This window comes from Orycteropus afer, unplaced genomic scaffold, assembly GCF_000298275.1.
Source record: "Orycteropus afer afer isolate SDZICR_OR568_19922 unplaced genomic scaffold, OryAfe1.0 scaffold00282, whole genome shotgun sequence".
NCBI lineage: Eukaryota > Metazoa > Chordata > Mammalia > Tubulidentata > Orycteropodidae > Orycteropus > Orycteropus afer.
The window spans coordinates 3671337-3687580 of NW_006921869.1; the positions used below are offsets into that span (position 1 = coordinate 3671337).

General features: G+C 39.9%; 1 protein-coding gene across 1 annotated transcript in view; it reads right to left on the reverse strand.

Moving 5' to 3' along the window:
• ZXDC (ZXD family zinc finger C) overlaps positions 1 to 16244 on the reverse strand; it is a 63116-nt gene that overhangs the window by 16487 nt on the left and 30385 nt on the right. The window contains exons 5-7 of the mRNA XM_007950617.1: positions 11821 to 11991; positions 8192 to 8853; positions 6245 to 6329 (exon numbers count right to left, since the gene is read on the reverse strand). Of these exons, the coding sequence (XP_007948808.1) occupies positions 6245 to 6329; positions 8192 to 8853; positions 11821 to 11991 (918 nt within the window). The remainder of the gene's footprint in view (positions 1 to 6244; positions 6330 to 8191; positions 8854 to 11820; positions 11992 to 16244) is intronic.

Sequence of the window (16244 nt, forward strand, 5' to 3'; positions counted from 1 at the left end):
CACGTGAGAGAGAGTGGGAACCTCCCAGAACATTGTATTGTGCCACGCCCAACAGAAATAACCCAGGTGGGCAACTTTAAAATCAGGATCTCCTCAGTTGCTAATAGCAATTCCCACCTTGGAGTTTACAAAGACTTATGGGTAGAAAAGCCACACTAAGTAATTTACTACACCACAATGATAAATGGAGAAAATATTTCATTTTACTTGGTTCCACAAGCAGCACTCATGGAAGTATCAGTCAAGAAATCAGACATCGTACTACACTGGGCAAATCTGCTACAAAAGACCTCTTTGAAGTGTTAAAGAGCAAAGATGTCACTTTGAAGACTAAGGTGCACCTAACCAAAATCATGGTATTTTCAATTGCTGGATAATGAATAAGGAAGATCAGAGAAGAACTGATGCTTTTAAATTGTGGTGTTGGTGAAAAATACTGAAAATGCCATAGACTGACAGAACAAACAAATCTATCCTGGATGCAGTGCAACTGGAATGCTCTTTAGAAGCAAGAATGGCCAGACTTCATCTCATCTACTTTAGTCATATGGTCAGAAGGGACCAGTCCCTGGAGAAGGATATTATGCTTGGTAAAGCAGAGAGTCAGAGTGAACAGTGAGACCCTCAATGAGATGGATTGGCACAATGGTTGCAATGATGGGCTCAAGCATAGCAAGGACTGTGAGGATGGCGCAGGACAGGGCAGTTTTGTTCTGTTGTACATAGGGTTACTGTGAGTTGGCGTCAACTCAATGGCACCTAACAATTATTACTGCTATTTATACATTTTAAAATGCTTTGACCTTTATTCTTTATGGCATTTTAATACATCCCCCCCCAAAAAAGGTCAGCATTCATTTGCCAATTAGTCCTCATTTCCCAGTAATTTAGAGACTACCTTTACATATACAGATTAATATGGCTGTAGGTTTGTTTCTGGTTCAGGGCCCTGCCTGTGAGGCACTAGGGCTACCCATACCATCTTCAACTGTGATGGCCTTGTGCTAGGTTTTAACAACTATAGCACAAAGCCCTCTATTTTCTTAATGCCTCCTTAGGATTCCTGGCCCTAAGTTCTTCCACAATTTTCCTGAAATTTCATTGGAATATCAAACGGAACTACATTAAAATATTTTGGAAGGAAATCACATTTTAGTAATAATTCCTTCTTTTTTCTATCTCATAGCCCGCATTTTATCTGTCAGCAAATTGTGCTGGTTCTACCCACTTCTCACTACCACTCAGCCATCACTAAATCAATCTCTTGCCTGGACGACTACAATAAGTGCCTAACTATTCTTGCTTCCTCCCTTGGCACCTTAGGTTTTTTTTTTTTTTTTTTTTCCCCAGAAGAGCAGGAACAGTGATCTTGTGAAAAAATATCATGTCACATTTCTACTTATGGGTGGAGCTAGTAACCAAAAGGTTGATGGCTGGAACCCACCCAGAAGTACCTTGGAAAATAGGCCTGGCAATCTGCTTCCAAAAGGTCACAGCCTTGAAAAACTCATGAAGCAGTTTTACTCTGCAACACAAGGGGTCACTGTGAGTCAGAACTAACATTTTCCTACATCATTCCAAGTGGCAGCCAAGGCCCTGATAATGACCCACACAGTCCTATATAACCGGGCTTCACATTCCCTCTAATCTCTTTTCTTAAACCTCTCCCCTTGGCTTAATCTGCTCTAATAACAATGGTCTCTGCTTCTCCTGGAAGCCTTTGCAGTGATTGCTCCCTATATCCCAAAAGTTCTTTCCTCTAGATACACAAACATGGCCCCCTTTCTCACGTTTCAGGGATCTATCTACTCAGATGTTATGTTCTCTAAGGCCATCCTTGCCTGTCCTACTTAAAGCTGCAAATCGTCAGAGACTTCTTTCCTTGTTCTCTTTCTTCACTGCATTTGTAATCTGTTCTTACTCTATTTTTATTGTTTTGGCATGTTTCCCACTCCCTTCACTGGAAGGCAAGCTGGGGTGTTTGATGTGTCCACCACCATGTCTGGCACCTAGAAGATTGCCTGCCAACAGGAGGCATTTGTTAAATGCAGAGAAGTCATCTTGTCCAAACCACCGACTCTTCATCTCTCAGGCAGGTGGCGTTTCCTCCATTTAGTTCCTGTCCACTTGTTTTCTCTCAGGTGTTTCGTATTTTTGTCATTATTATAAACCAGAGATTTTCTACCATTGTGTTTTCTAGCCAGTTTTGTAGCCATGCAGGAAAATTCCAGATAGTATACATTTATTCTGTTACTGGTTATTTAAATATCTTCTAAGTTCTAGTCATTTTTGAACTGACTCTCTTGGGTTTTCTAATAAACAGTTAAATTTCCTCTAAATTATTATATGGTTCCTTGCTACAGTTCTACTGCATTTTTCTTGGTCTATTTCAATGGCAAAAACCTCCAGCTTATGTTAAATATCAAGGGTAAAAATGGTGATAAAAGTAAATCTCTTTTATGTAATCTAGGTGTGTGTATACATCTTTGACAGTTCACCATGAAGTTAGTTTGGGTCACAGAAACTTTACTATATACAGGGGTGCTTTCTCATTCCTATTTCCATCAGTAATAAATATCATTTAAAAAAGAAAATCAAATACAGGATCTGTTAAGAAAACAATAAAGTTTTTCACTGATCTAGTATTGTGATAAACTATTATTTCCCCTTGGCTGATTTTAATTTGTATTCTCACTGTAATAAACCACACCATGAATATAACTAACAACTTTCAGTGTTCTGTGAGTCTGTCTAGAAAATTGACAAACCTAATCTACTTCCGTAGTGATACTGCCTCAGAAAACCAAGAAGGGGTCGCTATGAGTCGGGTCCGACTGGATGGCACATAACAACAAGGGTGATCCTGGGGACCTTCAAACTTAACTGATTTGAGAAAAGATAGTGGCCTTGGGGACTTCCAAACTTTGCACATAGCCTCAAAGTCCCTCCCTCAAAATAAATATAAATTATAAACGGAAAAAATAGTAACTTCATAGTGGAAAATCCTGGCAGACAACACCTTAACCCAGTAATCAAAGTTAACATTAAAACCCACTGCTGTCCACCTGGATCTGACTCATAGCAACCCCACCTTGGGTTTCCGAGACGGTATCACTACAGAAGTAGATTGCCCAACCTTCCTTCCGAGGAGTGGCTGGTGGGTTTGAACTGCCAGCTTTCTGGCTAATAGTCAAATGCCTTAGGCACTATGTCACCAGAGCTCCCCAAAGTTAATCATGTCGATATTATGTACCCTGATATGATGCAATGAGAAGGGCATATCACCTCTGGTTCCAAAAAACCCATTACCCCAGTGTAATCATGAGAAAACGTCAGACAAACCCAAACTGAGGGATATACTACAAAGTAACTGACTAGTACTTTTCAAAAGTGTCATAAAAGACATGGAAAGACTGAGGAGCTGATACAAAGGAAAGTAAGGAGACTTTACAGTTGAAGGCAACATGGGATCCTGGACCAGATTCTGGAACAGAAAAAGAACACTGGTGGAAAAAAAAAAAAGGTCCAATCCAAATAATGTCTGTAGTTCAGCTAATAGTGAAATTAACAGTATTCACTTCTTAATTTTGGTAAATATACCAATTACCTAAGATGTTAACATTAGGAAAAGTATGATGAAAGGTGTCACTATGGGAGGATACAAATTAAAATCATCAGAAGGAAGAGGCACATGAGGCAGTCAGGATAGCCCCTAACATGAAGCTTTCAGCTGTCCTCTCCCAGTGGAGTTGTAACAGGGCTAACTTCTCCCAAAAACCATGTATGACAATATGCATGGAGTTTCACCAGCCAGGGAAGCAATTCTTCTGTGAGTCTAAAATCATCTCCAAATAAAATGTTGGGGGTGGGGAGTGGGAGCAGGCAGCAGCAGTGGCAGACACACAATTGTCCCCAAAGGTTTTAGAAGAGAGACTGTGGACCTATATTTATATTTCCTCTATCATTCAGATGGTTCCAGTACTTTGAAAGGATTTTTCAAAAAGGATATATATATATAGGTGGCCAAACTTAAGTCTGCACACTTACAAAGAAATTTTTGTCTTCACATTATGAATGCCAGATATTTGGCTGGTACAAGATTTACATTTCCCTTTAAACTCTAATGTCTAAATCAGTGAATGCATAAAAATCTTTGATCACCACTGGAGGATTCCAAGAAACCAACTCATTATTTGAAAACAGATAAAGATTAAAACGTTTATCCTGATTTTCCTGTATGAACTGCATCTCAGAGTATGAGAAGTTTCTCTTTATAGAAGCATTCTAGCTAATAAATGAGAAAGGAGTGACAGAATTAGACTACCATCTTTAGATCTATACTCACGGATATTCAACGGTTGCTCAACACAAAAAGACCATCAGACCTCAGGTGGTTCGTAAGACATAATGCTACCTAGGAAACAGTTTACTACCGCCACAAAAGAGAATCAAATTTCAATCAGACTAAGCCCCCAGATGTAATTACTAATTAATAGGAAGCAAAAGATAAAGGGATATGTGATGCAATTAGCAAAATACAGATTGGCAAACTTGACAGAAAACAAATCACCCAGTTTCTTCTTTAACAACTTCATTTAAAGAAAAAGAACAAAGATGGAGAGAGAAACTTACAGATTCGAGAAACTTAAGAAACCTATCAATCAATAATACTGCATGAACTTTATTTGGATTCTGATTCGAAAGATGGTTATACAAAATACATATTTTTATAAATAAATAAAATTGGGACAATTGAAAGTCTGAATACCTGCTAGATACTGGTATTAAGGAAATACTGCTAATTTTGAAAGACATGATAATAGAATGGGGCTATATATTTTTTAAAGTATCCTTAATCTTTTTAGAGATAATGCTGAAATATTTATAAAAACAATGATTTTTTTTTAAAAAAGAAAATATGTCCATAGGTGTCACTGTGATGCAATGCCAAGAATTCAACATGTTTTTTTCACTTAATGCTTGTAATATTCCTTTTCCTTCAAGTTCAAGCTTATCTAAATAGCTATATAAAAAGCTTTTGGTCTCTTCTGTTCATTTTGTTTCCTATGTGTGAATTCTTCCATTCTACAGATTTTTCACCACCATCACCACAACTTTCTTCTATTACCTCTGAAAATTCCATTTTGATACTCTGTGAACTGTGGAAGTAACCCTTTCTAAATCACAATAAACACTGACATGTACAACATTCATTGCAGGGAAATATTTGCTTTGAGAATACTGATTAACAGAAAATAGTAATTTATTTTAAAGAAGCAGCTATGATATAACTAAGAGCTGAAAGTAAGATATAAAACTGAACTGCTGATCCTACAAGTGATGCTGTTCTGTGCTGGATTATTAACCAGAAGATTGGCAGTTGCAACCTACCCGTGGGTCCACGGAAGAAAGGCCTGGCAACCTGCTTCCATAAAGATTACTGCCAAGAAAGCCCTATGGAGCTCAGTTCTATTTTGCAACACTTGGTCACCACGAGTCAGAATCAATTCAATGGCAATGGGTTTCTTTCACCCTACAAACACCCTGACATTTTAAAATTTAAAAATAAGTTAAAAAGATAAATGAAATACACAAAAAATATATGGGGGAAGCAGGCATTAAGAATTTACTGTTACATTTACAAAAGGATTTTCCAGGTTCCTTTAAACACTGTCCCACTATTACATTTTTCAAACGGACTTACATATCGGATTACACAAGTATTGTTTGTCCACCGTGTCTTTTGAAAATTCAAACAAATTGCTGACACTTTACAGTGATTTTAATACCACTCAGGACGGGGGCACACAATACCAGGTGGCACCCAGTGGCTGGCACCACAGAATAACTGCCCCTGGGAACAGTGTCAGCCCCACTCCAGGGTCTTCTCACTTCCAAAGGCCATTTGTTATCAGGTTTCCACCTCTGCTTTCCTGACACCAAGCCTGCTTTTGCTCATTTACCTTAGAAAACTTCCAGATAACAGAATATGCAACCGAACTTTCATGCAGCCATTTTAACTAAATAAAACATGTCCATACTGATGCTGGGAATTTTGTTACTAATTTTTTTAATTGATAAAACTAAAGAGTTGATAAAAGGGCATTTGGAACATTTAAGTAATAGAACACTGAAATGACTATTCTATGTGTTTCCTCAGTGCTTAATTGACAAATAACTCATTTATTTTCATCAGAAGAAAACAGACCTCAAAAACTCATCATTGAAGTACATACATCCTCACCTGCATTGTTCCCAGTTCCTTTCTGCTTTTTTTTCTTGGCTAGTTGAATGGCTCGGTAATCAGTTCTTGCTGAGCCCCCACTTTCCTGAGACCAAAGAAAAGTGTGTCAGTCATTGGATCTAAACAGCAAAGGAAGGGTAGCAAGTGAACTACTGAAATCTGTAAGTCTGCTTTTTGAATGTGAACATATTAAAGCTCCAAAAATCATGCCAGGACCTCCAGCAAAGGCATAAAAAGAATCAAATGCCACAATCAATTAGTGATAGCTAAACAAACTCAGAGTTGGAACAATGTACATAATTTTATTATTCAGAGAAGCAAAGTTTATTCTTCCAATCTAAACATAGTAAACATTTTCATAGAAAGTTATAAAATGAGTGACACACTTCTCTGCTTTCTAAAATGAATAACCAGCTTTTCCTTGGTGACTCGGGGTTAATTTACTATAGCACTTCCCAACATTTCTCAAAATATGCCACAAAACAGTATTGTACACCAGCCAGGGGAAGGTCCTATTTTATATACCCCCTGCAAAGGCCTCCCTGGCAGCAGGTGCTATACTCAAACTCTCATCCACCAAAACAATAATTAAAGTCACTGAATTGAGGAAGTTTACTGATGGAGCCAGACAACAATATTCAAAGAGGACATCAATTGTTGTATGAGTATTTTATAAGAAAAATGGTTTAATGCTTATCACTATAAAAAAAAGGAAGGAAAAAGAACAACCCTCAATAGCTTGTGGCATACCTGAAACCCATTCACCACACACCATTTGTACTCAGAGAAGCGAGGCTGCCCAAGGTCACACAGCTAGCAAGAAAATGAACAAGGGGTTAGGATCAAGGTCTTGCTAGCTCCTCCTGCCTCCACCCGCAGCTCTGGCCCTAGAGATGGAGTGGGGTGTGAGAGAACTACCAAGACACCAAGCCCCAACACACAAGGACTGATTACATCCCTTACCTCTCAACTGTAGTCCATCTCCCACTCCCTGCCCATTTATCTGTCCACTTAGCAACCGTAACAACCTAAGCAAATACGAGGAAGTATAGCTATGACAGTGACAAAATAAGACATAAGGAAAGGAGAGACAGTACTTCTTTCAAACTAGAAATAAAGAAAGCTGGCTCTATGTTAGATTAGTTACTATGTTCCCTCACAATTAATTCTGTTTCAGAAGATCTAAAATTTTTACACAATATAAATATCACCATCAAATCTACCCTGTGCCATAAAGAAAAACAACTATCTGATCATTCACATTTGAAACCGAAGAAAAAGACTCTTTTTTTGTTCGAGTCTTTAAATTATTTTAAATTATATTAAATGTATAATTGATATAAATATAATTAAAGTATATAAAATGTTCAGCCTCAAAACTGGAGAAGTACTTTCACAATTCTCCAGAATGGAGGAGGTTCACAAGCCACTCCCTTTTTTTTTCCTTGTTAATTCTAAGCTTGTGAAAAATATCTGAAATGTTTTTAAAGTTTCCATTAACCTTTAAAGACAGTTTGTAACGTGATTCCTTTTCCTCTGGTCATTAGCAACTCTTAAGGTCATTTTATTATGTAAGAAGCACAAAGGCAAAAACATTTCAACATTATGAAATATTCCAATTATTTTTTAAGGAAAAGAACACATTATCATGGAATCACAGAATTCAACAGGACCTTAGAAATCATCTAGCCAAACACTCTCATTTCAGAAATAAGCGAGAATTTAAGGCTCAGATTTGTTAAGTGATTTGCTCAAGGTCATGAAAACTAGTCAGTTCCAGACTTAAGATCAGAATTCAGATTTCCAAACTTGTAGGCCAGGGTTCTGTCCTCTTTTTTGCAAACCAGTAAGAAACATCTGCATAAAAATGATTAATCCAGAATATCCTCAAAATTGAGTGTAACAGGAGTGAACTATTTGGTGGTGACTGAATATAGCACTTCATACCAAATACAAGTTGCCAGGCACTGCACTGAGGTCGGTATCTTTCTGAGCACTGCAGTTTTCTGCTGGGTTGGAGAGCATAAACTGGGTCACCATTTTGCCTCTTTCCTGTGGCCCAACATCTGGGCCAGGAGGCAAGTTCTGTTCCACTTTGATTGGAGCCAGCAGTTCTGGGACATGGTTGTTTCCACTGGGATTGTTTGAAGGAGTTGGTGTGGAGGTCAAATCCTGCGGATCTTGACTCAAATTCTTCACAGGCAGAGACACCAGACAACCTAGTGCTTCTGCACTTACAGTTTGCACATCATCTGGATTTAAGTTGCTCTGCTGAAGAACCGTGGCCGTTGACCCAAGCATAAGAGGGCTATCCAGACTGGGAGGAATGTCACTGTTGGCCACCAGGACGAGTGGGTCCATCTGCACCAAGGAATTGTTGTTAACAGGAAGGTTCCCTCCCAGAGATGAGTTCACAGAAGTAACATCAATAGTCAAAATTCCAGAGTTCACCAATGCCATGTCTGATGCAACTGCTGAACTATTACTATCACCAGATGCATTAGAGAAGAGAGACACTAAGTCTATATTATTGAGCTCACTTTGTCCTGAGCTGGTAAGTTCACTGCTGGGCGTAAGAGAACTTGCAGCTTCTAGCTGAGATAAGAGATCTGAAAAAGCAATATAGTTTCCAGTTACTTTATGACCTCAGAAGATTAAGGAAATTTTATGTTCAAAATGTTAGCAAGTGACCCATCAAAGCAACATTTACTGTCATATGCAAGTACGCTGTTGCCTAATTTTGACTGACTAGGACTTCCTGTTTGGGACATCAAGGGGACTGACAAAACCAACTATAGAAACAGAATGCTCATTGGGGTGTTTTTTATTTTCACATACACTGTCTCAAATCCTTAAGCTAAAAGAATTCTTCCAGACAGATGAAATGACACAAGAGTAAATAACTTTTCCAAAACTTACATTAACTGAACATTAAATGGCTGATAACATTAAATGGCATTTGAATCCCTACCTTTCAACCTTCAAAGCTTGTACTTTTCTTCTACACCACAGCACCACCTACCTGAGAATATAAAAGTCTCCATGGAACACAAACCTTCAGAAGTCAGTGTTAAGCTGATCTCTCTGGCTGAGTGTACACTTTGGGGCTCAGCTTATGTCAGCTACATCTCATCAAACTCTGTAACCTCACTTCCACCTCAAAATTGACTTCCATCATCTGGAGGTGACCAGTAAGAACACAACTGTCCTGACTGGTCTGACTCCAGAGTCAGCAAATGCAAAGCTCTAGCTAAATAAACAGAACTCAGACATGAGGCTCACCCCTAATGCTCTAGAAATATGTCCAACTCAATCAAGTTTTTTCTTGATGGGTTCCTCAGCCCAGAGACCGACAACTCTACCCTTTGTGACACCCTTACTCCACCACTATTTTCCAACCTTGAGTACCTTCTTCTTCCCTTCTACCCTCTCAGGCAATAATTACCTTGAGAGCAGAGGCCTGCCAGACTCATTTCTGTACCTTCAGCACCTAGCACAGTACCTGGTTCATAAGCAGCATTTAATGATTATAGTAGAAGTAATTCTAATATATCCCTTTTCATTTGGAATCTTAACTTATAGCCAGAACATTCTTCAGGACATGAGGATTATTTTTTGTTCAGTTAAGTAACTTAAATAATCAGAATCCCTAAGGAGAATAATCAATATTAACATACTTCAAAAAAAATTACAATGAATACTCAGAATGGATCATATATACAAGTACACAGCAATCATACCAAATCTGAGACCTCTTTTTAAGCATCAAGCAAACAGGAAAATGGGAGCATAATAAATTTGAGCAAAAGAGCAAGTCTGAATAAACAAAGCCTCTATATTATTCTTTCCCAAGAAATCTCTAGCTACGGCTTCCTGAGTGTACTAGTACCTGACCCAGAGGAAATAATGCAGGGCCCAGAGGAAAAGGTTCTCTTGGTTCTGTGGTTCTACCCCATACACCAAATGTTAGCTAAGCCCACACTCTTACCCTAAAGCTGTGAATGCCCAGAATGCCTATTACATTTATAGTGCAACCTATAAAAGAAATCTACTCTAAACCCAAAAGGTAAAACATGTATCTGGTGGTACAGTGCCTAAGGCATGTGACTGCTAACCAGAAGGTTGGTGGTTCAAATCCACCAGCCACTCTGCAGAAGGAAGATGGGCCGATCTACTTCTGTAAAGATTTACTGCCTTGGAAATATAATGGGGGTCACTGAGTCAGAATCAACTCAGTGGCAGTGAGTTTGGGTTTTAAGTTTTGAGCTACCATAGTACTTCAGTTTTTTAAAAAAGGATCAATATATTAGCACTTTTTCAATAAATCTCTCAGTATCAATGAAGGGAGCTCTAATGACACTAATGGTTTGTGACTGGCTATTAACCTAAAGGTTGGTGGTTGGAATTCACCCAGCTGTGCAATGGAAGAAAGACCTGGTGATCTGCTTCTGTATAGATTATAAACAAGAAAACCCCATCTACTCTGTCATACATGGGGTTGCCTCACTGGCAGCCAATGAGTACCAATAAAACATTTTGAAAGAAAATGGTTATCATTCTTTTGAGAAATTAAAAATTCCACACTAAGCAATTTAACAAGGCTTTTCATTCTGAGAACTATTCAAATTATCTTCCAATGATAAAGATGAGGAAAATGGGAATCTAAGAGATGTCACACATCTGTGGAAAAGAGCCACAGCCTCAGGCAGGTAATTCTGTCTACACCATGACACTGCCTGTCAAATAGGCAGCAATAAGAAGCATCTGTTCATTTAACATACAGGTCTTCCTCAGCCAGGAAAGGACAGGGGAGAGGTAGCCATTGCTGCTACCCACATTCATATAATGTTCTGCCAAAGTGTCTGTGGACAAGGTCCCAGAGGCAGGTTTCTGAGTCCCATGCCATAATGTTGTACAGTGTTTGAAAGAACTATGCTCTAAAATTCTCTCCTCTACATGCATCTGGGCCATTGTATTGTTTCCTCTCTTGTCCTTTCTCCAGGTCTGCACACCCCCTCACCAGAGCATATCCTTAAACACAATTCTATTCTGATCTTTAATAGCTTACTACCTCCCAAAGGAAATAAATCTCCTCAACAATCTGAAATCAACTTCACAGTGCAGAAAGAGAAGAGAAGACAGATTGGAGTGCCACTGCTTAGAAAGAACAACATGACTTTGAAAGAGAAGAGTCAAAGTGAATAGAAATACTGGAGTAACAGGATGAATCCAAGAGAAAGGTCACAGTGGGAAGACACAGATTTAGGAGACAAATGCTAAGAAAATCAACAAAGTGAAAGATTAGAAATTCTTCAAGGAAAGCACTTTACAGACAAGAGAAGAATCAGAGGTCAGAGGCAGGGAAATGACAGGAGATTCTCAAGAGAGACCACTAGGCTTAGTACCCATTAGTACAGGGCTGGTAAGATGTCGCTATACTAGAATAATCAGAACTAAGAACTGGATAATTTCTGAAGAGCGACATTCTTTACTATTCTTCTTTTGGTAGAAACCCTTATACATGTCAAGTACATACATCTCTGTCACTCTCTCAGAGACATATAAGGTAACAAGACCTTGGTGCAGGTTGTGCTGTTTGACCACATGAGTCTTCATGCTATGTTTGGACGTGAACTGTCGATTACAGCTGGAGACTGGGCAGCGGCTTTTCGATGTGTCCACATCCTGGAGGTGCTTCTTAGAGTGAATGTACAGACTACTGCGAGCAGAAAACCGAGCACAGCACCCTAGAACAAGAAGCAGAATGTGAAACTAAGGATTATCAAGAAAACAGTAGCATGGAGGAACAACTCAGAAAAGGAAGGTGAGAAAGTTTGCACAATTTGAAGAATGTAATCAATGTCACTAAATTATATATGTAGAAACTGATGAATTGGCATATGTTCCGCTGTTTATATTCTCAACAACAAAATCAATTCAAAAAACAAAAAAAAGAAACTAGTATACACATTTTTTCATCAGCTCAAGACCATGAGACACTATACTGCTATGCTTTGGCCACCAGTAAGGGACATATATCAAATATTCCTAGGAGCATCATCACAGGCAATGAAAACAGAAAGCAAAGTGCTTTTAAAACGTAAGAGACAAAATAAAAACCTTAAGGAGATTTAAGTTCTGTATCAGCCACTTATAAGACACATGACCTTGGACAAGTCAACTCTGTACCTATTTCTTCACTGTAAAAAATATCGTGGAGGTGGCATCTGACCTACTCTAACTTCACAAGGCGGGGGGAAGGAGGATCAAGATCAACATCAACAGCCCAAGGATGATTCCTATGAAGTAGAAGACATGTGCTATCCTCCAACTGGTTTACTAATTCTGACACCAACCATCTCCCCCTCCCACAACACCACTTTAACAACTGTTGGGTTGTTCAACAATGTGTTGCAATGGCCACACAGAATTCACAAAAAATACTCATGATTATGAGGTTTATTAGGGAAGTAACAGTTTACAATTCAGGATCAGGAACGCTCAGGATACGGTTCTTCAATCAGGACAGGCTTTCCTTCAGCTGTGCCCAAAGGCAAGTCTCTGTGGCCCTTGGGCCCATCTACCTGGCCTCTGCCCTGCTCAGGCAAGTGTTACAAAGTTCTTTTAGCTCTGCCTCTGCCAGAGGCATCTCACTCTGCCAGCAAGGCTCCTGTCTGAAGGCACTCAGCATTTTCATTCTATGGGCTGGGAAGCCCATTGTGTAGTCTGTTGCTGCTGTTTCTCACTCTCTCTCGCCTCGAGTCCAAGAATATGCTCCCCTCCTGTCGCTTCTTTCTTCATGGTAGTGAGATCCCCCCTTTCTGACTCTGGGATGGCTCATTTTAAGCCCAAGGAAAAAGCAAAACTGACCAACTCCCACACTAGAGTTCCATACACCTTATATGCATGGCCTCACCCCCACAGGGTACTAGGCACCTATTTACACCATTAGCAAGCTATCTAATCCTCTTGGTGGGCCACAAACACCTAACATTTGCATAGTCCCACCCAGTCATCTGGTGGGAGTCACAAAGACCATGGTTAGAAGGGCCATACCAAGCAATTTACTGTACCACATCACTCACTACCCAGGGCTGTTGGGAGGACTAAGTCAAGTAACACACATGACTCCTTAAATGTGAAACTACTAAAAAGTTAACCAATCATCTCTATTATGCAGTTACTATAGAAATAAACCACCATTCATCTGTCACTTCATCATACAGTGGTGGCCTGTGTGTTGCTATGACACCCGTTATTTCAAATAGCAGCAGGGTCATCCACAGTGCACAGGTTTCAACGGAATTTCTAAATTAAAACAAACTGAAGAAAGGCCCAGTGATCTCATTCCACCAATTACCCAATAAAAACCCTGTTGTTGTTATGTGCCGTCAAGTCAGACCCGACTCACAGCGACCCCTCCTTGGGTTTCAGAGGCAGTATCACTACGGAAGTAGATTGCCCCATCAGATCCCAAAAGAAGATGGATGCAGTGCTGAAGATGAACATTCTTGATTAGAAGGCACTCAAAATACAGTGGCCACAACAATGGACTTGAGCATACTAACGATCATAAAGATGGAGCAAGACTGGGCAATGTTTCATTCTGTTGCACATGGGTTCACCCTGAGTTGAAGTTAATTCAACAGCAGCTAACAACAGCATAAATAACAATAATCATATGACATTTACAGTCGAAAACCATCTCAGCAAATCACCAAAGGCAACTCCTCTCATTTTACTCCTGAGAAGCTAAGCCCAAAGACCAAGCAATGGCCCTAGTTACCAAGAGTCACAGTGAAGTCCATGCACACACAATTTACCAAAGGGCTTTCCCAAAGAAAGCAATCAGTGTATACTCTTACCCAGCAAAGAAATGTTCCCCATGTTCTGGCCAGCACTGAGTTTTTTTTTTTCTTTTTTTTTAAATTGCGATTTGGGTAAAAGTTTACAGAGCAAATTCACTTTCCATACAACAGTTCACATACACTTTGTCTCATGACATCGACTACAATTTACCACAATGCAACAGGTCCCCTCCCACTTCCTCCCAATAGTTTCCTCTTCCCTGTGTGCATCCCTCCATGCACTCTGCCCCCTTAGCTGTCTCCCTGTGCATAAGCAGTCCTTCTTTCTCCCATGACTGTACACTCCAAGGAGTGTATCTACCTCAGGTAAATGTTCAACTCATATGTCTGTCTTTTGTTTGGCTGGAAGCCACAGGTGTGGGTTCAATTCCAGACCTGAAGGGCAGTTAGGGGCCACAGTCTCAGTGGTTCCACCAGGCTCTATCAGACCAGCAAACCTGCTCCCTGCCCCCTTGTGTTTTTTCCCCAAATGATTTTGCATTTTGTTCCACATTGTTCTCCCTCTCTATCCAGATCTCCTACACAGATCCCCCTCTGGGTGGTTGACAGTGGTAGCCAGGCACCATCTAGTTCTTCTGGTCTCACAGTCGTATAGGCTACGCATCGCATGGTGTACCAGTCGCTAGGACTTGTTTCCATGAATCTTTGGTTTTCTTCATTCCACTTTGCTCTGGATGAGGAGAACCCATCAATGCATCTAGATGGATGCCTGCAAGCTTTTAAGATCCCAGTCGTTACTCGCTAAAGAAAGAAGTGGAACAATGTTTTGTGTAGTATGTTATGCCAATTGAGCTTGATGTCCCCTGTGACTATGGTCCTGAGCCCACAGGTTCAACTACTGACTCCCTCTGGGTAGCTGGCTGTGGCCAAGAAGTGACTACAACCTTGTCCCTTGTCAGCGCTACTATACACCTGGGAATTCTTATAGTACATGTAACACTTAAAGAACCATTGTCTGCCAATCCTATGCATGGACTTGGGTCACTCCCCGCTGCATAGACATACCTAATAGTTCAGTCTGTCCACCCATCTATCCCACTGTATACACATCTCTGCTTTCACTGACAACACAGTACTGTATGTGCGAAAGGGTTCATCTTTGTTGTCTGCACATCCCATATATACCTCTCTCTGTCTTCCACTTCAATACCACCACAATGAACACTCACATTTGGTACACTGCCCCTCTCTTCACCCAAATCAATACTTATCTCTACCTATCTAAGAGTGTTCTCTCCCCTCCACTCCCCTCCCTAGTAACCAACAAAAGAATTTTCCTTCCATAGATAAACCTTTCCTTGACTTTTACAATAATGGACTAATACAATATTTGTCCTTCTGTGATTGACTTATTTCACTCAGCATAATGTCCTTCAAGTTCATCCACATTATGCGGTGTTTTGCAGATTCTTGGTTAGTTTTTATGGTTGCATAATATTCCATTATGTGTATGTACCATAGTTTGGTTAGCCATTCCTCAGTTGATGGACACCTAGGTTGTTTCCATCTTTTGTCTATTGTAAGTAGTGCTGCAAGGTACATGGTGTACATATGTCTGTTCTTGTCACAGCCCTCATTTCTTTAGGATACATACCTAGTAATGGAATAGATGGTCAAATGGTATTTCTAATTCCAACTTTTGAAGGAATCACCACACTGCTTTCCATAATGGTTGTACCATTTTACAGTCCCACCAGCAGTGTATCAGAGTCCCAATCTCTCCACATCCTCGCCAGCATTTTTTTTTTTTTGGAAACCTTGGAAAGCGTTTATTGATTGCTTGTTTCTTTTCAAAACACAGTGGGAAGTGGCTGAAGGATATTGAACAGAGAAATGATATAATCCCAACTTCTGGTAGAGCACAGGCAGTACCTCTGTAGCTCCTGCTTAGGTCAAATTTTTGTTGCTGTTGTTTTATATAGATAGATAGAGATAGAGATTTGGGTGAAAGTTTACAGAGCAAATTCACTTTCCATACAGCAGTTCACATACACTTTGCCTCATGACATTGACCACAGTTTACCACAATGGAATAGCTCCCCTCCCACTTCCTCCCCATAGTTACCTCTTCCCAGTGTCCATCCCTCCCTCCATACACTCCTGCCCCCTGAGCTGTCTCCCTGTGCATAAGC